The sequence below is a fragment of the Carcharodon carcharias genome, chromosome 4, assembly GCF_017639515.1.
Source record: "Carcharodon carcharias isolate sCarCar2 chromosome 4, sCarCar2.pri, whole genome shotgun sequence".
NCBI classification, from domain to species: domain Eukaryota; kingdom Metazoa; phylum Chordata; class Chondrichthyes; order Lamniformes; family Lamnidae; genus Carcharodon; species Carcharodon carcharias.
Window position 1 is genome coordinate 3,550,605 of NC_054470.1, and position 24,076 is coordinate 3,574,680.

Sequence of the window (24,076 nt, forward strand, 5' to 3'; positions counted from 1 at the left end):
GTAAAAACCTGGAATTAGAAGCCTAATGATGACCACCAAACCAATGCTGATTGTCATTAAAAACCCACCTGGTTCACTAATGTCGTTCAGGAAATCTGCTGTCCTTACCTGGTCTGGCCTACACGTGACTCCAGAGCCACAGCCTCTGAACAAGGCCAATTAAGGGTGGGCAATACATGCTAGCCTAGCCAGTGACGTACACATCCAATGAATGAAATGACCAGTCTATAGCTACACATGACTTTGCTGGAGCGTACATTGCTCTGACACAATTTCAATATCTAGAGATGTTTGAAAGATCGTGGTCAGATGCACTGCCTTGGTTTCCCACTGTATTTTTTTGTTATTTATAATTATCTTTTCTAATTGCTACACATTCTCATCTTTTTATTCCTACCAGTCTGTGAAACCTGAGGGAGTTTTCGAAGTTTTTATTTTTAGTCTCTTGTCAAGTTTATATTTGACATTTGTACATGACTTATAGTACATTTGTACTATATCTTGCATACATTGGTTTGCCAGAAAATGTTGCTTTGTTTTTCTGATGCAGCAAGTTTTGATTGCAGCCGGGTCACTGGACAGGAGAACCACAAGTCTACAGGAAGAAATAGAAAATCGCTATGAATCCGTCTGGGGCATCTCATCTGCATGCATTATTGGAAGTGGAGGATGGGGGCCTGATACAGGGCAGTGTTGATATGCAACAGGTACAGGTTGGCAGCCAAAGTTCTTGACTGGAGAATGGTGCACAACAAAAGAACCTAAAAGTGAATACTAGAAAGGTGAAAAATCTTTGGAATGAGTGTAGAAAGGGAAATTGATGCTTGGGCAGTAATCTTATTTAATGGTTAAGATATCCTCAAGGTCTGGAAGGCCAAAGTTCTAGCAGTTCATCATCTGAATCTCAAGATAAGATTACCAACTTGGAATTGTTTTTAAGTTTTGCTTTACTTCCATTTCTTTTGTTGACAGCAGGTGTCCTGTTTGTGGAGGCTATTTCTCTTGTATAGTAAACTTTCTTTTTAGGGAAGGTCCTTTGCTACTTAAAAGCCAGGATGAATTAATGAAAAAGACTGAGGAAGGATTGTTTCACCATTAATTGAAAGTTTGGAGTTTTAATAATACGCAGTAGTGTCTCTTGCTGTGATTGTGTACTAAAAGAATTTCAAATTGTGAAAGGTAGATAAAATATTACATAACTGACCATTGCACCAGCTACAACTGATCAGTTTTTTTTCTTCTAGAAATGGAATTTCCATCTTCCTTGACAAGTACAGAAAGAGCATTTATCCATCGCCTTGCCCAGTCTCTTGGCCTGATCTCTAAAAGCAAAGGGTGAGTTGCAAAGAATTGGTACATGTTTGATGCTTACATGCTATCGTATATCTCTAGTAGTTTTACAGAATACTTGTACAGGGTAAATGATGCAGTCTTGAAACCTGAGCAGAGCACAGTTGAGGTGCTTTTATGTTTAAATGTTTTAATATTTTTGCATTCAAATTTACGCATTTAATCATTTTCAATCTTTTCCACTATTTTAGACCAAAAATGGAAAATACATGTGAAAATAGATCAATTACTGTTATTTAAAAAAATACTGTTTGATGTATAAAAGGAATGGAAATATTGTTGCAATTTAATAGCTCCAACAGGCTGAATAAATCCTCCAAAATTAACTCAAACAAAATGGCCAATTTCCAACTTGTAAATCAAACATCTGTCAGTAAAAAAAAATGGATTAGTTACTCCCCACTGAAGAGCTCACTACCATACTCCAGCATTCCACAACAAAACTGCAATTTTTGTGGGAGTTAGTCACCTTTGTCTCTGTGTGTAGGAAATAACTCTTCAGTTAAAGCAACCTTGGTGAAGATAGCAATGTTAGCCTGCCTTGGATTGTGACCTTTTCCAAGGCTTTCATTATGATTGATCATTCCATTCTCCTCTGCAATTTCTCTATTCACATTAATATACCACTGCCATATGGTTCTGTTCTACTTGCCACTATATATCATTAGTATTCTGCAGAGTTCTCCTGCCTGCCAGTCATTTTGGGTTTGCTGAGGCCTCCACCCTTGAGTGTCACTACTATTTTTTAGTTTGCCCCTTGTCAGTGTTATCTTTAAGCATGGAATCAGCTTCCATACTGGTCACATTTCACATTTCAACTGTACTTTGCTGTCATCCCTTCGATCTATCCAGCTGCTTGTCTGATATCAAGTTGTGGATGGATCAGAGGTTTCCTATCTCATTGGCTAGAACAAAGAGCAGGACATTTCTACAAGTATTACAGTACTGTGGTTTAGCTGCACAAAATGATTTGTTTCATGTTATGAGCAATTTTTACTTTTGGTTTAACATTTTTCCATTAATGACTATTTTAGTTCACATTTCATGAGAGCCATACTACAGTGAAAAAACTGCTTTTCATGCATCAAAGTTCCCTTTTCTTAGTGCTTTGCCTTTTAAAATTGTTTGAGAAATAGTCATTGATCCTTTCATTTCAGTAAAGGGGCACACAGGTTTCTTACAATAAAGAAGAAAGATGGCTCCGAGATGGCTCAGGCTGTCATGACCTGCACACTAACTCACAGTATGAAGCATGCCATACGCAATCTAATTCAGAGGTTTCCTGTGACTAATAAAGAGCGCACAGATCTTTTACCCAAAACTGAACGAGGGAATGCATTAACTGTTGAAGCAGGTATGTGTTACTATTCATTTTGGAGGGAGGAAATAAACATGTTTGGCAGCTTTATCTCAGGATTTTTAAAAATATTAAAACTAAAGTTAGGTTGGTCACGTTTTGCAGTGTCCAAAACTAGCAGGTGGAGATGGGGCTTACTTAGAGGGTTAGCATTCTGATGTTTATGTTGTTGAAAATTCATCAATGGCTATAACTTTTAATTACTTAGATTTTCTAATTGCCATTATTTAAAATAAATGGGTTACTGCTGTTACAAATATTCCTGATTGGAAATTAGGAAAACCCATTTCTATTTTAAAAAAAAAAGAATTTGGAATTTTGTTTATATTTTAGAAATTTACTGACAATCCATTCTCCGCTGCATTTAACTGTATTCAGGCAAGTTGCATTTTAAAAAAAAAGTGGAATGGACTTTGGAAGGGAGTGAAAATGTATTTTGTCAACTAGCATTTAAATAGGCATTTTGTAGATTGAAATTTAATAAACTATTAATGAAAGCTCTTTAAAATGGTAACAGTTCTATTATTATTGAAATCTAGCAACTAATACTAATCATTGGAAATGTAGCTCACCAAAGCCTGAAGAGAAGCTTGTGTGTAAGGCTCTAATAATTAGTAATTTCTACATTATTGGTCCAGGAATTAGAAATATATGCAAAAGCATAACTGTTTAGATGCTGAGCACCTGAAATAAAAAGTTAAAATGCTGCAAATATTCAGCTTGTCTGGCAGCATCTGTGGAGAAAGGAACAGGCCTAAGGTATTGACCTGAAATGTTAACACTTTCTCCCTCCAGATCTACTGAGTATTTCTATCATTTTCTGTTTTTATTACTTAATATGTATTTATCATTCTTTCAGGTTCATTTTGCACAAGTCTGTTATTTTGTGATGTGCTATTTTTGGTTTCTCATCTTGATTTTCAATCTGTGCTTTAGTTGGTTCCATATTTTTGCCTTCCTAGAAAACAACCGAGAGATGAATAAGACCAGTGGTAGACTCAACAATGGCATTCCTCAAGTTCCACCAAAGCGTGGAGATTCTGAGTTAGATGCCTTTCGACAGTCCCTGCCTGTTTTTGAAAAGCGAGATGAAATAGTGAAAATCATAAAAGAGAACAGAGTGATTTTAATAGTTGGAGAAACAGGATCTGGAAAAACTACACAGGTGTGTCCCTTAAATTAGTTAGTTCTTGTTTTTATGTTGGCTTGTTATTATCAGAATGCCTTCAAAGCAATTCACATAGAGAGTGCAATGACTATTATATAGAGAAAACATAAATCCGCCAATACTTGGTTTTATATACTAGCTTTATAAGTTGGGAAATTTTGTAGGTACTTGGGAATTTTTCAGGAGAAGGTTGTGCATTTTATGGCTTTAGGCTACTTGTGTTTATTTTTTGATGAAGTACAAATCCCCATTTTATGTTCACTGCTTCTTTGCAAATTGATAACTGGCTGACTTAAGCTACTGTGCTTTGGCTTTTCTAAAACTGTGCTTCAGTTCTCTAGATTTTGTACAGTGGCATTGTGCACTCTATTTTTGGCACACCAAAATTTCAGCTGTGTGGATTTCTTAATGGTTTATAAACTAAGCATTGCAGTTGTATCATTAATGGTTAATTTGAAAGAAATTGACCTTTGAAGTTCTTTTTGTGCATAAATGTGTCATCTTTGTATTTTAACAGAAGCATAGGAACATAGTAGCGCATTCAGCCCATTGAGCTTATACCACCATTCAATATGATCATGGCTGATCATCCACTTCAATACCTTCTCACACTATGCCCACGGCGTTTTACATCATTTGGTATTTAGAAATCTGTGAACCTTTGCTTTAAAGGTATTCGATGACTGAGCTTCCACTACCCTCTGGGGTAGAGAATTCCAAAGATTCACAACCCTCTGAGTAAAAAAAAAGTCTCCTCATCCTAAGTAACTTCACCCTTATTTTGAGTTATTGTGTCCTCTGGTTCTGGACTCCCCAACCAGGGGAAACATCTTACCTGCATCTACCTTATCAATCCCTTTTTAAGTTTCAGTGAGACCACCTTTCATTCTTTGAAACTGTAGAGAATACAGGCCCAGTTTCCCCCAATCTCTCTTCACAGGACAGTCCCACCAGCCCAGGAACAAGTCTGGTGAACCTTTATTGCACTCCCTCCATGGCAATAATACCCTTCCTAAGGGATGGGGACTAAAATTGCACACTACTCCAGGTGCGGCTGACCAATTCTATACAATTGAAGCAAGACTGTGCTACTCCTGTACTCAAATCCCCTTGCCATGAAAGCTAACATACCATTATCTTTCCTGTAGCTTTCAGTGACTACTTGATGAGGACACCTAGGTCTCTTTGTACATCTATGCTTTCTAGTCTCTGACCATTTAAGAAATACTCTGCACATCTGTTCCTCCTACCAAAGAGAAAGAAACAGTTAACGTTTCGCGTCCATATGACACTTCTTCAGAGTGGAAGCATTGAATGAGCACTTTGCATCTGTCTTTACAAAGGAAGAAGATGCTATCCAGGCTGAGGTGAGAGAGGGGGTAACTAGATGGATTTACAATTGAGAAAGACAAGGTGTTAGAAAAGCTATCTTTACTTAAACTAGGTGAGGTACCAGGACTGATGAAATTTATCCAAGGCTACTGAAGGAAGTGAGACTGAAAATTGCACAGGCACTAGTGATAATCTTCCAGTCTCCCTTCAACACAGGGGAGGTGCCAGAGGACTGGACAATTGTGAATGTTACACCCTTGTTCAAAAAGGATAAAGCTACCAACTACAGACCAGTCAATTTGACCTCAGTGGCAGGGAAATGTCTGGAAACCGTAGTTTGGGGTAAAATCAAGTTACTTAGACAAGTGCATGATAATTAAGGAAAGCCAGCATGGATTCATTAAGGGGAAACCTTGTTTAACTAACTTGCTGGAGCTTTTTGAATAGTTAACAGAGAAGGCTGATAAGGGAGATGCTGTTGATGTGGTGTATATGGATTTTCAAAAGGCATTTGATACAGTGCCACACAACAGACTTGAGAGCAAAATTCTAGGTCATTGAATAAAAGGGAAAGTGGGCACTTGGATAAGAAATTGGCTGAGTGACAGGAAACCGAGAATAGTGATAAATGGTTGTTTTTCAGATAGGAGGAAGGTTTATAGTGGAGTTCCCCGGGGTCAGTGTTTGGATCCTTGCTCTTCCTGATTATAATTAATGACCTAGACTGGTCTGCAGGGCATGATTTCAAAATTTGCAGAGGGGATACAGACTGGAAATGTTGTCAACTTTGATGAGGATAGTCTTGAACTTCAAAAGGACGTAGGCATGTTGGTGGATTGGGCAGACAAGTGGCAGATGAAATTCAGTGCAGACAAGTGAGATGATCCATTTTGGCAGGAAGAATATGGTGAGACAGCGTAAAATAAAGGGAGAGACTCTAAAAGAGGTGTAGGAACAGAGACCTTGGTGTACATGTACATAGGTCATTGAAGATGGCAGGGCATATTGAGAGAGCAGCTAATAAGCATATAGTATCTTGGGCTTTATTAATAGGGACATTGAATACAAGAGTAAGGAGGTCGTGTTGAACTTGTATAAGACATTAGTTAGGCTTCATCTGGAGTACTGCATCCAGTTCTGGGCGTTATGCTTGGGAAAGGATGTGAACTCATTGGGGAGAGCACAGAGGAGTTTCATAAGAATGATTCCCGGGATGAAGAACTGTAATTATGAGGATAGGTTGGAGAAGTTGGGACTCTTTTCCTTGGAGAAAAGGAGGCTGAGAGGGGACTTTATAGAGCTATTCAAGATCCTGAGGAGTATAGACAGGATAAGTAATGAAAAACTCTTCCCACTCGAGAGCATCAAGAACTAGAGGGCACAAATTCAAAATAATTTGCAAAAGGAGTAAATGTGATGAGAAGAAAAATGTTTTCACCCAGAGGGTGGTTGGAGTCTGGAATGAACTTCCTGAAAAGGTGGTGGAGGCATGTTCAATCGAGGTATTCAAAAGGGAAGTGGATTGCTATCTGAAAAGAGACAATGTGCAAGGTTACGGGGATAAGGCAGGGGAGTGGGACTAGGTGGAATGCTCTTTCAGAGAGCCAGTGCAGACTCGATGGACCGAAAGGCCTCCTGCACTGTAAGGATTCTGTGACTCGACCCTTCGAGCCTGCTTCGCTATTCAATTAGATCATGGCTGATCTGATTTTAATCTCAATTCCACACTCCTATCCACCCCCAAAAACCTTTCACCTCATGTTTATTGAGAATGTATTTACCTCTGCCTTAAAAATAATCAAAGATTCTGCCTCCACTGCCTTTTGAGCAAGAGAGTTCCAAAGACTCACTACCTTCTGAGAGAGAAATTTTCTCCTCTTCTCTCAAATGGGCGACCCATTATTTTTAAACAGTGACCTCCTAGCTCAAGATTCTCCCACAGGAGGAAACATCCTTTCTACATCCATCCTGTCAAGTCCCTTCAGGATCTTTTGTTTCAATCAAGTTGCCTCTTATTCTTTTAAACTCCAGCAGATACGAGGCTAATGTGTCCAATCTTTCCTCAAGACAAACTGCCCATTCCAGGTATTATTCTAGTAAACCTTCTCTGAACTGCTTCCAATGAGTTTACATTCTTGAATAAGAAGACCAAAGCTCTCTCCCATAAAAATGGAACATAACCTCCCTACTATTACATTCATTTCCCCTCGCAATAAATGATAACATTTGTTAGAATCATATCTCTCAAGACTGAAGTTTTCTTTTTCAAAATGGAAGGATTTGGGCATGTGGATGCTAACCTGGGATTTTTTAAAAAAATGTCATAAGTTCACTTTGGAACTGTCAACAAGCAGGCCTCTTCCAAGAAGTCACCTGACCTATATGGTACTTGAGAAGGAGCTATTTGTTTGTTTTGAACTGCAAAGCACTTTAATTAGTGAAAAGCTGGAAGTCAAAAAGGCAGTCACATGGCAGAGGCAAACCTTAAGTTTGAGCCTGTGGTTTTGCTTTCAGTCTTGAGGAAGGAAGACTATCCTAGCCCTCTCCCCCTCTCTACCTTGCCTAAAATTGTGTGTGGCTATGAACTTGTAGCCAGACAGCCCTCATCTGGGTGTTTACCAGTCTGCATTTGGACCTGCAAAGCAGAGACCAGTTGGTGAGAATTTCCACGCATCCACCAGGACCAGCGGCCACAAGAGGGAACTCCGACGACAGCGTTGAGACCTTGTGGATTTTATCTTTTATTTTATAATGCCATTCTCCAAAGCCCATCTCTACAGAGAGAGACTTTATTTGTTTGTCATTTGTTTGTCTGTGTCTTTAGGAAGTAAAAGATAGTTATACTTTCTGATTACAACTGTGTGTTAACCGGTACTTGCAACTTGTTAAAAGAAGTTTTGTTTTAAAATAAATTAATCGTTGAGTGTTATGAAAGAAGCATGGTCAGAGTCTCTTTTCTCCTGGGTACTATAAGTATACAATTGGCCATTTCGGTGTGAAAATTAAACATGTAAATTAATGGTACAGCCAGCAGAGTAGTGGGGCTTGATAATTTGTGCACTAATCCCATCCTGATTGTAACATAAATTGGGGCCTTTTGTGGGATTTGAAACGCGGACAGCAGGTGATTGTTCGTGCAATAATAATTGGTAAGGGCTAAAAGGATGGAGACCAGGTTTCTTATACATTGGTAAACTGAAATGGCGTTGGAAGTGGCTAAGACTTTTCTACAGATGGCAGATGTAACACTGACTGGTTTACAAAAAGTAACCACTGAGACTCAGCTAACGGAATTGGCAGATAGGTTGGAGATAGTATTACCTGTAGGGGTGAGGAAAGCAGACGTGGTTGAGATGATACTGTAGTATTTGAAATTGGAAAGGATACCAGAGAGGCCACGTTCTCCACGGGGCGAGTCAATTGAATTAGCTAAGATCCAGTTGCAAATTAAAAAACTTGAATTGGAGACAAAACAAAAAGAAATAGAATTGGAATTGAAAAGGCTAGATGCAAAAGAAAAGGAAGGAGAGTAATTCAAAAGGAGCAAGCAGAAAGGCAGGAGAGAGAAAGGTAAGATTCCCTTACTGATTAAAAATCTGTGTATCTCAGCCTTGAGTATACTTAACAACCCAGCCTCTACAGCCCTCTATGGTAAAGAATTCCACAGATTGACTACCCTCTGAGAGATGAAATTCTTCCTCATCTGTCTTAAATGGGCAACCCCTTACTCTGAGATTATGCCTTCTGGTCCTAAACTCTCCCACAAGGGGAAACAACCTCTCAATATCTACCCTGTCAAGCCCCCTAAGAGTCATCTAAACTTGAATGAGTATGGGCCCAACCTACTCAACCTCTCCTCAAAAGAAAACCCCTCCATACCTGGGAAAAACCTAGTGAACCTTCTCTGGACTACCTCCAATGTCAGTATACCTTACTTTGGATAAGGGGACCAAAATTGTTCATAGTATTCTAGATGTGGTCTAACAAGTGCCTTGTATAGTTTTAGCAAGACTCCCCTATTTTTATACTCCATTTCCTTTGAAATAAACGCCAGTATTCCAAATGCCTTCCCCATTACCTGTTGAACCTGTTAGCTTTTTGTGGTTCATGCACAAGAATTCCCAAATCCCTCTGTGCTGCAGCCTTTTGCAGTTTTTCTCTATTTAAATAATATTCAGCTTCTCTATTCTTCCTGCCTAAGTACATAACCTCACATTTTCTGATATTGTATTCCATCTCCCAAGTTTTTACCCACTCACTTAACCTGTCTATGTCCCTCTGTAGACTGTCATCCTCACCATTTGCCTTCCCACCTATTTTTGTCATCCGCAAACTTGCTAGTACATTCACTTCCCTCATCTAAGTCATTAATATATATTGTAAATAATTGAGGCCCCAGCACTGATCCCTGTAGCACTCCACTAGTTACAGGTTACCATCCTGAAAATGCCCCCCTTATCCCGACTTTGACTTCTGTTGGTTAGCCAATCCTCAATCCATGTTAATATACTACGCCCAACACCATGAGCTTTTATCTTATTAACTTCTGTGGTTAAAACCCATGTTGAATACCAGAGGGTTGCAACAGCCAGATAGGGAGCAGTGATAGCTGATGACTGAGCTAGTCCATAAATCCAAATCCTTTTTCCGTCACCCCCCCAGAAACCTGAGAAGGATAGAAGGTGGGAAGGTGAAAGAAAGTTAAGTAGCCAGTGAAGAGAAGGGACAGCTGGGAGTATCCTGGAAACTCCTCCTCAGGCCAGAAAGGAAGATGCTGAAGGTGAAGTGATATTCAAAGGTGGGACATGTTCATGCAGATTGCTAGAAGCTGAGTGGGAAATCCATGGGTACATGAGGGTGATTCAGGAAAAGGAACCCTGAAGTACAACAGATCAAGTTGTAGCATTCACTGCAGCTACATATCCGAGTGTGAACACTGCTGAGAGATCTGGAGAGGTGAATGACATACATGAGAGCTATAAAGAATTTTTGTCGAGGGGAAAAGTATCACCTATAATCATACTAAGAGAAATGGGAGCCACCCAAACATTTTTGCTGGGGAAAGGCATAACTTTTTCACCAGAGAACGTATTACCAGCCAAGGTTTTAGTCAGTGGTATTGACGGGGAGTATATACCTGTACCTTTATACTAGGTGACCCGGAGTGTGCGTTGTGTCTGGAAGAGTGACGGTAGGGGTTGTTCAGAAGTTACCTGTAGATGGAGTTGATTTGCTCCTGGGAAATTATCTAGCTGGAGTAAAGGTGGTAGCTTCTCCCATAATTAAGGAAAACCCAAATGAGGTTAAAGAGATGGGAAGTTACTGGGAAAGGTTCCAGGAATTTTTCCTTCGTGTGTGATGACCCGAGCAATGGCTAAGCTAAGTCTATCATCGTAGGTCAAAGTGATACCACAGACAGATATTTGGCTGGCTGAAGACTTAGATAATCTGAAAGAGATGTTTAACAAATCATCTTTAGTTGAGGCTCAACAAGTTGGTCCACAGTTAAGTAAGATAGCACAATCAGCCCAAGCTGAAGCTAAGGAAGTTCGAGGATGTCATTGTATTAAAAATGGAATTCTACTGAGGAAGTGTCCACTTCCTCGGAGACCTGCAGATGAGGAATGGACGGTTGTTTGTCAGGCACTGGTACTGCCCCAATATCGCAAAAAGATATTATAGATAGCATGAAATTCCTATGGCAGGACATGTACGGACATGGAAAACTCAGGTGTGGATAAACCAGTAGTTTTACTGTCCAGGTCTTCGTGAGGATGTAGTGCAGTTTTGTAAAATGTGACATACCTGCCAGATGGTAGGAAAGCCACAACATGTACTCAAACCGGCACCCTTAATTCCCATACCAATTTTTGAGGAACCATTCAGTAGAGTGTTAATGCACTATATGGGACCATTACCAAAAATGAAAGCAGGATACCAGTATCCTTACTATTATGGATATAACAACTTGATTTCCAAATGTCATTCCTTTAAGGACAATGACGGCTGTAGAGAAATAAACCCAATTTTTTACTTGATCGACATTACCAGTAGAGATCCAGTCGGATCAAGGTTCCAATTTTGTGAAAACCTTTCAGAACTTAGAGTAGTTTGGGTATAAAACAGTTAAAGTCCACAGCATATCATCCACAAACACAGGGATCTTTAGAGAGGCACCATCAAACTCTCAAAACAATGATTAAAGCATGTTGTCATAGATATCCCCATGATTGTGACAAAGGACTGGATTTACTTTTATTTGCTAGCTGAGATTCACCAAATTAATCTACTGATTTTAGTCCTTTTGAATTAATTTATGGACATGAGATAAAAGGTCCTATGAAATTAATCAAAGAAAAGTTTTAGGACAGAGGGATGAATCCCCTTTATTAGATTGTGTCCGTCTTCCAGGAACCGCTCATGGGAGCTTGCAAAATGGCTCAAGAACTCCTTAAAGTTTCTCACAATGATGAAAAAATGGGTAGATAAGCAAGCTATGACCCAAACATTACAACCAAAGGATGAAATGTTAGTGTCATTGCCATTACAGGGGGAACCTCTGAAAGCATGGTTCAGTGTCCCATGCAAAGTAATTAAGAGGGTTAGTAAAGTAAATTGTTTGAAAAGTACTCCAGATTGTAGGAAAAAGAATCAACTGTGCCCTATCAACATGTTAAAACGATACCATCGTAGGGAAGAAGATAGGAAAGAGCAGGTATGTCAGGTTGCATTTCTATTGACCTATCCCTTAATCTAAATTGCCAGTTCACTTTTGCTAGCTCTGCTTTCATGCCCTTAAAATTGCATTTAGTTAAGTTTAAAGCACTAGTCTTAGACCCACACTTCTCTCCCTCAAACTGAATGTAATATTCAATCACTGTTGCCGAGGGTCACCTTCCCTATGAGGTCATTAGTTAATCCTGCCTCCTCGGTCAATACATGGTCTAGTATAACCTGCTCTTTGGTTGGTGCCAGAGCATGCTGTTCTCAGAAACTATCCCGAAAACATTCTATGAACTCCTCATCCAGGTTACCTTTTGCCCATCTGATTTTTCCAGTCTATATGTAGATTAAAATCCTCCATGATACCCTTCTGACATGCTCCCATTATTTCTTCTTTGATACCCTGCCCTACTGTGTGGTTATTGTCGGGTGACCTGTACACCACTCCCGCGGATGACTTCTTGCCTTTATCAATCCTCATCTCTACCCAAATCTCTTCTATATCCTGGTTTCTTGAACTGAGGTCATCCATCTCTATTGTGCTAACTCCATCTTTAATTAACAGAGCCATCCTTCCACTTTTTCCTAGCTTCTTGTCCTTCCTAAATGTCACATACCCTTCAATATTCAGGTCCTAATCTATGTTGTCCTGCAGCCATGTCTCTGCATCTACAATGTATTTACCTAATTTGTACTATCAGTTCATCTGTTTTATTTCGCGTGCTATGTGCATTCAGATACAGTGCCTTAAGTTTCATCCCTTTTATTATTTAAGTAACCTCTAGCATTATCTGCTGATTTATTCCTACATTGGTACTCTCTGTCCCTTCCTATTATCATTTTACACATTGATACCTTCCTCTCTTCCCTGGTCTGTACTCTACCCCATCTTCCCAAATTTGATTTGTTGCCACCACAATTTAGTTTAAAATCCTCTCTACTTCCCTAGTTATGCGGCTCGCAAGGGCACTGGTCCCAGCATGGTATAGCCCCTGCTTTCTCCAGTACTGGTGCCAGTGCCCCACAAACCGGAACCCACTTCTTCCGTCTATACGCCACCTATTCATCTCTCTAATCTTATTTGCCCCATGTCAATTTGCACATGCGTCAGGTAATAATCCAGAGATTAAGACTGGGGTTCTGCTTCTTAATTTGGAGCCTAGCCCCTCATACTGACTATGCACTGCTTCTTTCCTTGTCCCACCTATGTTGCTGGTACATACATGGACCACAACAGCTGGATTCCCGCCCCCCCCCCCCCCCTTCTAGGTTCCTCTCCAGCCCTGAGCAAATGTACAGAACCCTAGCACCAGGTAGACAAAGCAGCCTTCTGGACCCTTGCTCTTTTCTGCAGAGAACAGTGTCAACCTCCCTTACTATATTGGCCCCTACCAGCACCAGATTTCTATTTGATCTCACCACCTGAATGGCTTCCTGTACTATGGTGCCATGTTCAGCCTGTTCAACCACCTTGCAGACCTCGCTTTCGTCCACACATTTTGCGAGCACTTCAAACCTGTTTGACAATTGTAAAGCCTGAGGTTCCTCCTCTACTGTCTGCTCAGTCCCATTATCTGCCTCACTCACAGTCACAGCCTCCTGTCCCTCACTGCTGACCAAAACAGACGACCCTTTTCTAAGGGGTGTGACTGTCTTCTGGAACAAGGCGTCCAGGTATTTCTCCCCCTCCCTTATGTTGCCCAGTGTCTGCAGTTCGGCTTCCAGATTAGTAATCCTGATCCGGAATTCCTCTAGCTGCTTACACTTTCTGCAAATGTGTTTGTCCTGGATAGCCTTGGCATCCAAAAGCGTCCACATTCCACAGCTGCAACAGAACACCTGTCCTGCCATTGTTAATTATGTTTTTTAGTCAACTTAAGTTAGTTACCTCCTTAATTAACTTAGATTAATTCCTATGTATGCTACACCTCTTTTTTTTCTCCCCATGCACCAAATCCCATGTGAGCCTAATTCCCTCCTCGCTCAGACTCTGTCTCACTCAGACATAGCCTCCAGTTTCCTTGTGTGCCCCTTTCTGAGCATGGATAAAGAATTGGTTAGCTAACAGGGAGCAGAGATAAATGGGCCTTTTTCAAGCTCCAGATTAAGAAGCAGAATCCCAAAGGTAATAATCTAAGAGTAAATCAGCAGATAATGCCAGAGGTTGGCAAGCTGTAACTAGCGGAATGCCACAGGGATCAGTGCTTAGACCTCAACTATTTGGATGAAGGGACTGATGCGTGGTAGCTAAATTTGCCAATGATAGCATTGAAAGGGAAATATCATATTTTCCCCTAATATTACTGTGGGAAACTGAAGCAGGTTTATTGGGGGGGGGGGGGGTGTGTGTGGGGGGTTGTGTGTGTGTGTGTGTGTGTGTGTGTGTGTGTGTGTGTGTGTGTGTGTGTGTGTGTGTGTGTGTGTGTGTGTGTGTGCAGTTTAATTAAATTGCAGACATTCCGACTATAATGTTTGAATCATCAAAAGGGGTTAGGTGTACAACAGGCATTTGAAATGGAGGTGGGTAAGCTAGGATGAAGTCACAGCTGATAAGGTGTGAATGGAATTTACATCAAAAGGGGTTAGGTGTACAACAGGCATTTGAAATGGAGGTGGGTAAGCTAGGATGAAGTCACAGCTGATAAGGTGTGAATGGAATTTATATTTTGAGATAACGTGAGCGATTGTTTCATTTTCAAAGGGACATGATAAGATGTTTACAACTGGCAAGATAAATAAGGCAAAGCTATTCAGTTTATTTTTCCCAGAATCGCTGGCCATAATGACAACAAGAAAGATGTTTATTTTCTGGGAAAATTAACTTCCAAAGCAAAGGTGAAACAATAGGATTTACATATCGAAAGGGAGAAAATATATTTAAAATAGGTGGAATGTTGTATGAGGTGTGGCCGTGTGAGAGCTTAAACGGTGCACTTTGTGAAACAAACTTGTGGGAAAAAGCCTCTGGTCACCCTGGAGAAGTTTGCTGTTCCAGTAAGCAAGGTTGTGTTAAAAGCCTTTGGAGATCTGTTGTTGAGGGAGAGAAAAGCTGTGTAATACATCCCTTCTAGCAACAGTGGGTGCTTGTGGTAATATTGATGGATGTTTTATAGATTAAGAATCTGTTTGGATTATTGTCTGAAAGGAGCGTGTAGTTGGGAATCTAGTTAAGTAGGAATCATGAGAACTATTATAAAACTAAATGTAACTGTAGCCTTGTGTGTTTAAGCTTTCTTTTCTTCTAATAAATGTTTTAACTTAATCTTTAAAATCTCTAAAAGATGGTAGTGGACTAATTACTTCTGACTTCAGTGCACAAACCTTCTCGTAATAAATACAAATTGCAAAATTGTTGTGATAGGATGGCCAAGTTTCCCTTTGGGCTTTGGTCAGCCTGACAAATACCACTTGCCGTATCATAACACCACGATAGGTAGAAAGTGTCAAAAAGAGGTGGAGAGTCTGCAAAGGGATATAGACAGGGTTAGTGAGTGGGCAAAAATTTAGCAGATGGAGCAAAATGTGGGAAAATGTGAACTTGTCCACTTTGACAGGAGGAATAGAAAAGCAGCCTACTATTTAATTAATGGGAGATTGCAGAACTTGCTGCTACAGAGGGACCTGGGTGTCCTGGTACATGAATCAGAAAATGTTAGTCAGCAGGTTCAACAAGTGTTCTGGAAGGCAAATTGGAATGTTGCCATTTATTGCAAGGGGAATGGAATTTAAAAGTAGGGAAGTTTTACTGTACTGTAGGGGCTTGGTGAGATTACATCGGAATACTGTGTACAGTTTTGATCTCCTCATTTGAAAAAAGATATAATTGCATTAGAATCAGTACAGAGAAGGTTTACCCAACTCATTCCTGGAATGAAGGCTGACTTATCTTATGAAGAAAGGTTGAAGGGATTGGGCCTAAACTCATTGGCGTTTAGAAGAATAAGAGGTTATCTTATTGAAACATTCAAGATCCTGAGGGGATTTGATAGGGTAAATACTGGGAGGACGTTTCCACTTTTGGAAGAGATGAGAACTAGGGGACACAGTTTAAGAATAAGAGGTCTACCATTTAAGACGGAGATGAGAATTTTTTTCTGAGGAATTCTCTTCCCCAGAAAGCAAATATATTGCCGTTCCTTCATTGTCGCTTGGTCAAATTCCTGGCACTCCCTTCCAAACAGCACTATGGGTGTACCTATACCACATGGACTGCAGCAGTTCAAGAAGGCAGATCGCTACCACCTTCTCAAGGGCAAGTAGCGATGGGCAATAAAAAGCCCACATCCTGTGAATGAATTTTTAAAAAAAAAACTGGGTTACTGAATTTATTCAAGGCAGAGTTATGCAGATTTTTGATAGATAAAGGAGTCAGGTGATGTGGCGGGCAGACAGCAAAGTGGAGTTTAGACCACAACCAGATCAGCCATAATCTTATTGAATGGTGGAGCAGGCTTGAAGGGCTGAAGGTCTGCTCCTGCTCCTAAGTCATATGTTCCTATTCACTCTTTCCAAAAAAATATAAATGTTACTCCTTGAGAGCTTTTTAAAACTTGCCTTTGCCTAAGATTCTGAAAACGGAATAAATAAGAAAATGTTCAAGTGATAGTGTTTTTAAATGTGCTGATTTCAGTAGATGAGATTATAGATGAGATTCTGCCAATAATTCATTTACTATTGTAAATCATTAACCTTTTAGTCACTTCTGTTGCACTTGCTTTCATGATTTTAAGACAAAAGTTTTGATAGTTGCTGTTAGGTAATGTGTTTGTTTTGCTTTTATCTGTTTGTTTTAATGTTGGTTTGATCTTTACCTTTTTGGAAAGTATGGTAGTAAATTGCTTATTGAAGAGCATGTGATCACACAATACAAAGCTGAGGGCGCAGTATTCTTGAAATTTCCAAGTACTTTTGCCGCAGTGCTGTTAATTTATTTTGATTCTGTCTATTATTACCCTTCATTGCACTATTTTTCAGATCCCCCAGTTCCTTCTGGATGACTGTTACAAGAATGGAATACCCTGCCGTATATTCTGTACTCAGCCCAGGCGACTTGCGGCTATTGCTGTGGCAGAAAGGGTTGCTGCAGAGAGGGGTGAAAAGATTGGGCAGACTATTGGTTATCAGATTCGACTGGAGAGCAGGTATAATGGAAGAAGCTGGTAAACAACAAGTCCTCTTGATGTTTATGTTTTCTAATGCAAAACTATTTTTGTTACAGGGTTTCACCAAAAACATTGCTGACATTTTGTACAAATGGAGTACTTCTTCGAACACTAATGGCAGGAGATGGCACCTTAGCAGCTGTCACACATGTGATAGTGGTAAGTTTTTCAGAACCGTTCATGTATTCTTTTTCTTAGTTTGGGCAGGAATTTGCCGTCACAGCGACGTGTGGTTTCAGGAACTCCAAAGCAGATGCCAGGCCTGCAAGCAGGACGCCAGCAGAGATCATCCTGCGCCCCTGGAAATTTCTGATGAATTTTTGATAGTGGTTTAAAGGATTAGTTATTTTTATGACAGTACCACTATATTTGCTGTGAGTGCCCTACTTCAGATAAATAGCACCAGTATAACTGCCAGTGGATGGCTTGCGTGGTTTGTAAAGTACATTAGCTCTCTCTATTGTTAGAGTACTGCAGTTGCAGTTGATTAAATAGTAGTAAGTTTGACCTAAGGAAGCTATCCTGAGCCACCTCAGCAAGTTTGGATTTAGCTATATTTTCAATTCATTTATTGCTCCCTTTTCCTATTGTTGTATCTGCAGCGTTTCTACTTTGAAACCTCCAGGGATGCCTGTTTTCTGGTACTTTGTGCTGCAGACAGCAGCAAGTGTTTTTTTTTTTTAGTGAGAACATTTCAAAGCTGGAGTTTAAATTTGTGATCCTTTGATTGATGATCCAGCACTGAATCATCACAATTTTTACTTTTTATTCGTTCATGGGATGTGGGCATCGCTGGCTAGACCCACATTTATTGCCCATTCCTAACTGCCCCTGGTCAGAGGGCATTGAAGAGTCAACCACATTGCTGTGGGCCTGGAATCATGTGTAGGCCAGACCAGGTAAGGACAGCTGATTTCCTTTCCTAAGGGACATTAGTGTACTAGATGGGTTTTTACAACAATCGGCAATGGTTTCATGGCCGTCATCAGACCTTTATAATTCCAGATTTTTTTTTTAATCGAATTTAATTTCACCACCTGCCATGGTGGTGAACCTGGGTCCCCAGAGCATTACCCTGGGTCTCTGGAATAATAGTGACAATGCCACTATGCCACGCCTCCCCTTTTTTTGTATATATGTGTCAGTACAGTACTGAACACACTAGGCAACAGAATTTGAAATGGCAATAGCCAATAATTTTTGGTAGGTGTATACTGCAGAGTCTTGGTTTATTCTGGCCTGTTGAGATGACTTCTTCTGTAATTAAATGCTTACTGCACAAGAAGTTGGTGGGAGAAGAAAGAACAATGAAAAAAGGAATACATGCCAATCTGGTAAATACTGTCCAGCATAACAGCCCAGAAAAGATGGCAATTATAAAATATCCCTGAATTTTCTCCCTGTGAAGATGAGGTGTGGTGTAAATGCAGGGGAATTTGAGCAGATAATTTGAGCTTCAGGCTCACGCAACATTTTATCACCTATAGTGGGGAAATATCCTATGCACACACAAGTGTAATTCAGGGCAGTAGTGAATTTTTGAATTTACTGAAGGTGTGAGTTTTTTGTTTAATGAGAACCTTGGACACGCCCCCAGAAAGGCATAAGTTTTGACACTTCATTTTTTGGTATTTTGCAGGCCCATATAATGTTATCTTTCAAGGCAAAAATAATTTCTCCTGGAGGGTTTAATAAACATGAAGAAAACCCTGTTGTATGGACTTCAATGTAAATTTATAGGATGAAGTCAAAATAAATGGATTAATATTTATATTAAACCAATAGATAACATTTGTCTACTATTATTGCCAACAGTAATCTTTGGCCTGTTATGCTATTTTGAGCGTGTCAACAAGAACCAATCTTTTCTGAAAACAAAAATAATCTTACATTGCGATCATTCATGATGTAAAATGCATAGAAACGCACTTTCCAGGAACAGGCATGAGGAACTGAATTGTGTGGTCTGAATGTCTCCAGTCCAGCGGAGCTATTATAGTCTAATTATTATTAATCCCTGATATTTCCTGTGCACGTTAACTACTTCAATATAAGTGGTATGGACTATTTTCTCCAGTTTCTTTATAGCAACTAAGGGATCTCAACCATTTGTTTATAAACTTAAAATAGCTAAATTATAGACCCTAAATGAACATTCACATACAAACAGGCCAACAGTTTGCATCATGCATCACATTATTAATTCCTAAATGTGAAAATTTCAGTATAATTTGTTTAAATGAAGATAATCATGGTTTTTCTGATACTGTTTCCAAACCAAGACAGGACAGTAGACTTTTGGGGTTTAAGGACATTAAATGATAAATGGGTAGTGTGGGAAGGGGAGTTGGCATAGAAAATTAGCCATGACCTTGTTAAATAGCATAGCCTTTTTTTTTATTCATTCATGGGATGTGGGCTTTGATGGCTAGGCCACCATTTATTGCCCATTCCTACTTGCTTTTGAGAAGGTGGTGGGTGTGCTGCTTTCTTGAACCTTTGCAGTCTATGAGGCGTAGGTACACCCACAGTGCTGTTAGGGAGGCAGTTCCAGGATTTTGACCCAGAGACAGTGAAGGAACGGCGATATATTTCCAAATCAGGATGGTGAGTGACTTGGAGGGGAACTTCCAGGTGGTGGTGTTCCCATCTATCTGCTGCCCTTGTCCTTCTAGATGGTAGTGATCATGGATTTGGAAGGTGCTGTCCAAGGAGCTTTGGTGAATCCCAGCAGTGCATCTTGTAGCTGGTACACACTGCTGCTACTCTGTGTTGGCGGTGGAGGGAGTGAATGTTTGTGGATGTGGTGCCAATCAAGCGGGCTGCTTTGTCCTGGATGGCGTCAAGCTTGAGTGTTGTGGGAACTGTACTAATCCAGGCAAGTGGGTAGCATTCCATCACACTCCTGACTTGTGCCTTGTAGATGGTGGACTTTGGGGAGTCAGGAGCTGAGTTACTTGGATTCCTAGCATCTGACCTGCTCTTGTAGTATTTATATGGCTAGACCAGTTCAGTTTCTGGTTAGTGGTAACCCCCAGGATGTTGATAGTGGGGGATTCGGTGATGGTAATGCCATTGAGCATCAAGGCGATGGTTGGATTTTCTCTTGTTGGAAATGGTCATTGCCTGACACTTGTGTGGGGTAAGTGTCACTTGCTACTTGTCAGCCTAAGCCTAGATATTGTCCAGGTCATGCTGCATTTGGACATGGACTACTTCGGTATCTGAGCAGTTGCAAATGGTGCTGAACTCCTGCTATTTCTTGCATACTTAAATTTGTCCAGTGGCAGGTATGATCAATAAAGTCAGATAATCCAGAAAATATTCTCCTTATCTCAAAAAAGTAGCTGCAACTAACCTTAAACAAGATAAGGGTAAGAAAGTGGATATTGTCAGAGGTTTGAAGCAGCTCTGTAGCCCAGACTGGAAGTAACTACATAGTGTTGCTAAACATCCTGAGAAAATATACATTCATTAAAAACAGAAGATGGGCATGCCCTAGAAGGTTTATTTGTGGAAATTAAAATAATTTAATAAAATAATTTAATAGCAATATTTTTAGCAGCTTATTTCTTCAATCTAAATTAGGGATAAATGCTAAATAAAAGCAATTGTCGAAACAATTCTCAGAACCAATACCTCATCTTGAAACTTTGCTACTCTAAGTTTGTACACGATCAACAGTGAGGTGAAAATTGTTTTTATCCGTTTTCCTTCCAGCTGATCTCATAACTTCTCAGAGCCTTCCAACTGATGTAGTTGGTTCATGTCGACTTTCTCCAATTGCAATGGGAGAAAATTTTTTCTTGTTAAATACTGGCACAATGGGTTGAAAATAAATGATAAATGAAAGCTATGGCTTACTGGCATGCTTAGATAATAAATGAAAGCTATGGTTTAGTTATTCAGGAACTTAACAGCTTAGCAAAATGCTTCTGTTTCCTTGAAACTCAGGTCGGACTTGTGGAGCAAGACTTGAAAACATTCCTAATAAGTACCACTGAACGTTAGAGCACTAATGTGCTGACCTTGATTGAATTCATCCCACAAATGCATTGGCAATTTACCGCATAAAGTGAATTAATTACATTGGTGATAAATGTATAGGGGTGGGTGGTGAGAAGGGCAGTACGGGTATATGCTATGCAGCTACTAACCAGCTAACTGAAAAGAGTACATGTTATGCAGATTAAAAATGGATATTGCATTATTCCTGTTTCACTAAGTGCACGATTAATGTTTAAAAATAGATGCACATTCTTTCATTTCCCTTTTTTGTGTGACAGGATGAAGTGCATGAGCGAGATCGGTTTAGTGATTTCTTACTAACTAAACTGAGGGATCTGATGCAAAAACATCCATCTCTAAGACTTATACTTTCTAGTGCAGCTCTGGATGTTAATCTCTTCATCAGATACTTTACTGGCTGTCCTGTAATTTACAGTAAGTAAAAGCTGGTGCATAACATTTTATGTTACTTAGTATTCTGAAATAAATTTGTGCTATTTGTTTGGCCGAGGCCTCAAAATGCTTTTGGCTTTTTTTTTTAAGTCTCAAATAGTTCAGTTAAACAATATTTGATGTTGCCACAAAATTAGACTTCTTTAAACTAAAGATAGTTTGTCAAATATTAACCTTTGCTCCTTCAGGTATGTGGTGAGGGAATCAACAGGGGGTAAAACCCTACTTGCTCTTGTTCTCACCAATCTACCTGTTGCAGATGCATCTGCCCATTACTGTATTGGTAGGAGTGTTCAGTGCACCGTCTTTGTGGGATGAAGTTTAGTGTTCACACTGAGGGTACTCTCCATGACAGATATTCAAAACAGAACTAGCAGCTCAAAACTCGGCAACCACAAGGCGGTGTAGGCTATCAAGCAGCAGCAGCAGACTTATATTCCATCACAATCTATAAACCTTGTAGCTTGGCATGTTCCTCATTCCACTTTTACCATCAAGCCTGGGAGCAACCTCAAATCAATGAGGAGTGTGTACAGTACCAGGCATAGTTAAAATTGAGGTGCCAACCTGGTGAAGATGCACCATGCTTGCATGTTAAATAGTGGAAACAGTGGGCTATAGACAGAGCTAAGCAATTTCACAACCAATGGTTCAGATCAAAGCTCTTCAGTTTCACCACACCTAGTTGTCACACTTGGAAGCAACAATGTACTCAGGCTGGGGGAAATCTCCGTGTCCATCACCAAGAGTGGCTCTGTTGCACTGCTGCTGACTGAGCAAGCTATGTCCTGAAGAACATAGTTACCAGATTGGGCTTGGGACCAGCACTTGGGAAGGAACTACTTGACCTCGTCCTTGCTCCTCTACCTGTCCAAGGCAATCTTGGTAGAAGTGACCACTGCATAGTCTATGGAGTTGACTTTCTGTCTTCACTGAGGATGCCCTTCATTGTATTATGTGGCACTACGCATGTGTTAAATGATTCAGATCGAGCAACAGAAGCAGAACTGTATTCCACTACAGTCTATAACCTCATGGCCTGCATATCCATTACTCCATCGTTACCATCGAGCCAGGTGACCAATCCTGGTTCACTGATTGTGGAACAGCAAGCTCGAAGCAGGATCAGAAAATAAAGATGAGGGCTTGGAATTTGTTAGCCCCCTGTAGATTGGCTGGGAGAAGAGAGGATTGGTAAAATGGCGAGGCAAGGCCGGAATGACAGTGGCTTGGCTGCTAACCAATCGGAGGCAATTGACCAACTAATCCAGCTATTAACGGCCGTTTTATTTGGCATTTTATCAGAAGGGACCCCTGCTCCATGGGAGGGCCACCAGCTAGACTGAGGTGACTTGCTGCAGTGGTGGGGGGGGGGGGTGGCTTTTTTCCCAGAGGCTCCACGTCCTGTGGAGGGACCCACTGATGGCAGTGACCACCCCTGTGTATCCATTGCTGCTGCTGGAGGGTTCACCACTTCAATTGCCAGGACCTACCGACCTGGCCCTGGTACATTTATAAAAAAAACTCTGACTTGCCCTTCAAGGGTGCCTCAACAAGAACAGGCCCTCTTATTCTGCCTGCAGCCTCAGCAACGACCACCTCTAACAATGGCACTGCAGAGCTGCCTGCCCTCTGTTTGGAAGACTCAGGCCCTTATCCTTAATTGGATGGTGGTGGCCTCTTATTTGGCTGTTGCTGGTAAAATCCCCTTCACTGTCCTGCCATTGGCCTGCTTGGCCTCAGGAGCTGCCATTGGCCTGCTTGGCCTCAGGAGCTGCCATTGGCCTGCTTGGCCTCAGGAGCTGCACTTGGACCCAGTGGCTGTTTCCATGGCATGGCAGTAAAATTCCAACTGAAGTGTCAACTTTTGCCGAAGTTTCTTGCAACTTTGGAGTTAGCCACCTGCTCTGTTGTTGGGAGAATAGTGAATGGTATAAAAGGGACTTGGAAGTGACAATAATTTTGAAATGTGTAATAGAATTAACAAATATTTGTTAAACTTGTGACCATAGTATACAATTTTCAATTTTATGAGATGAAGAGTGCAACGAGGCAGATTCAAGTTCAGATTTTAATCATTGGCTTTCTTTCAAGTTCAAGGGCGACCATTTGAAGTAAAAGAACTTTTCTTAGAAGACATCTTGCGTACGACTGGGTATACAAACAAAGAAATGTTGAAATATAAAAAGGAGAAACAGCGAGGTAAGTTCAAATGCATGTATATCAACATTACTACCTGACTGCTTGATTCCAACAAAAAGAACTGATATTGAACCAGCAGGTTTGAGCAACAGTCCCTGTTCTGGTAAGATTTTAACCTGATTGTATAATGTAATGTGACCTAGTAATACCTTGTTAACATTAAACACACTCATAATTAATTGTTAACTGCTGAGAATGCCAGGGAGCACAGATTTAAGGTGATTGGTAAAACAGGAGGAAAACTTTTTCACCCAGAGTGTAGTGGGCATCTGGAATTCACTGCCTAAATTGGTGGTTGAGGCTGAAATGCTCAACTCATTT

The 24,076-nt window shown here is 40.4% G+C and overlaps 1 protein-coding gene across 9 annotated transcripts in view; it reads left to right on the top strand.

Annotated features, from left to right (window-relative positions):
• LOC121277432 (3'-5' RNA helicase YTHDC2) overlaps positions 1-24,076 on the top strand; it is a 174,098-nt gene that overhangs the window by 11,190 nt on the left and 138,832 nt on the right. For 6 of the 9 annotated variants that reach the window (XM_041186886.1, XM_041186885.1, XM_041186890.1 and 3 more), the window contains exons 3-9: positions 1,245-1,335; positions 2,508-2,704; positions 3,670-3,872; positions 16,905-17,071; positions 17,149-17,251; positions 21,379-21,535; positions 23,648-23,755. In XM_041186886.1, coding sequence (XP_041042820.1) covers positions 1,245-1,335; positions 2,508-2,704; positions 3,670-3,872; positions 16,905-17,071; positions 17,149-17,251; positions 21,379-21,535; positions 23,648-23,755 — 1,026 coding nt within the window. Of the gene's footprint in view, positions 1-550; positions 708-1,244; positions 1,336-2,507; positions 2,705-3,669; positions 3,873-16,904; positions 17,072-17,148; positions 17,252-21,378; positions 21,536-23,647; positions 23,756-24,076 lie in introns of all 9 variants that reach the window. The other 3 variants (XM_041186892.1, XM_041186893.1, XM_041186894.1) reach the window with 3 other exon arrangements.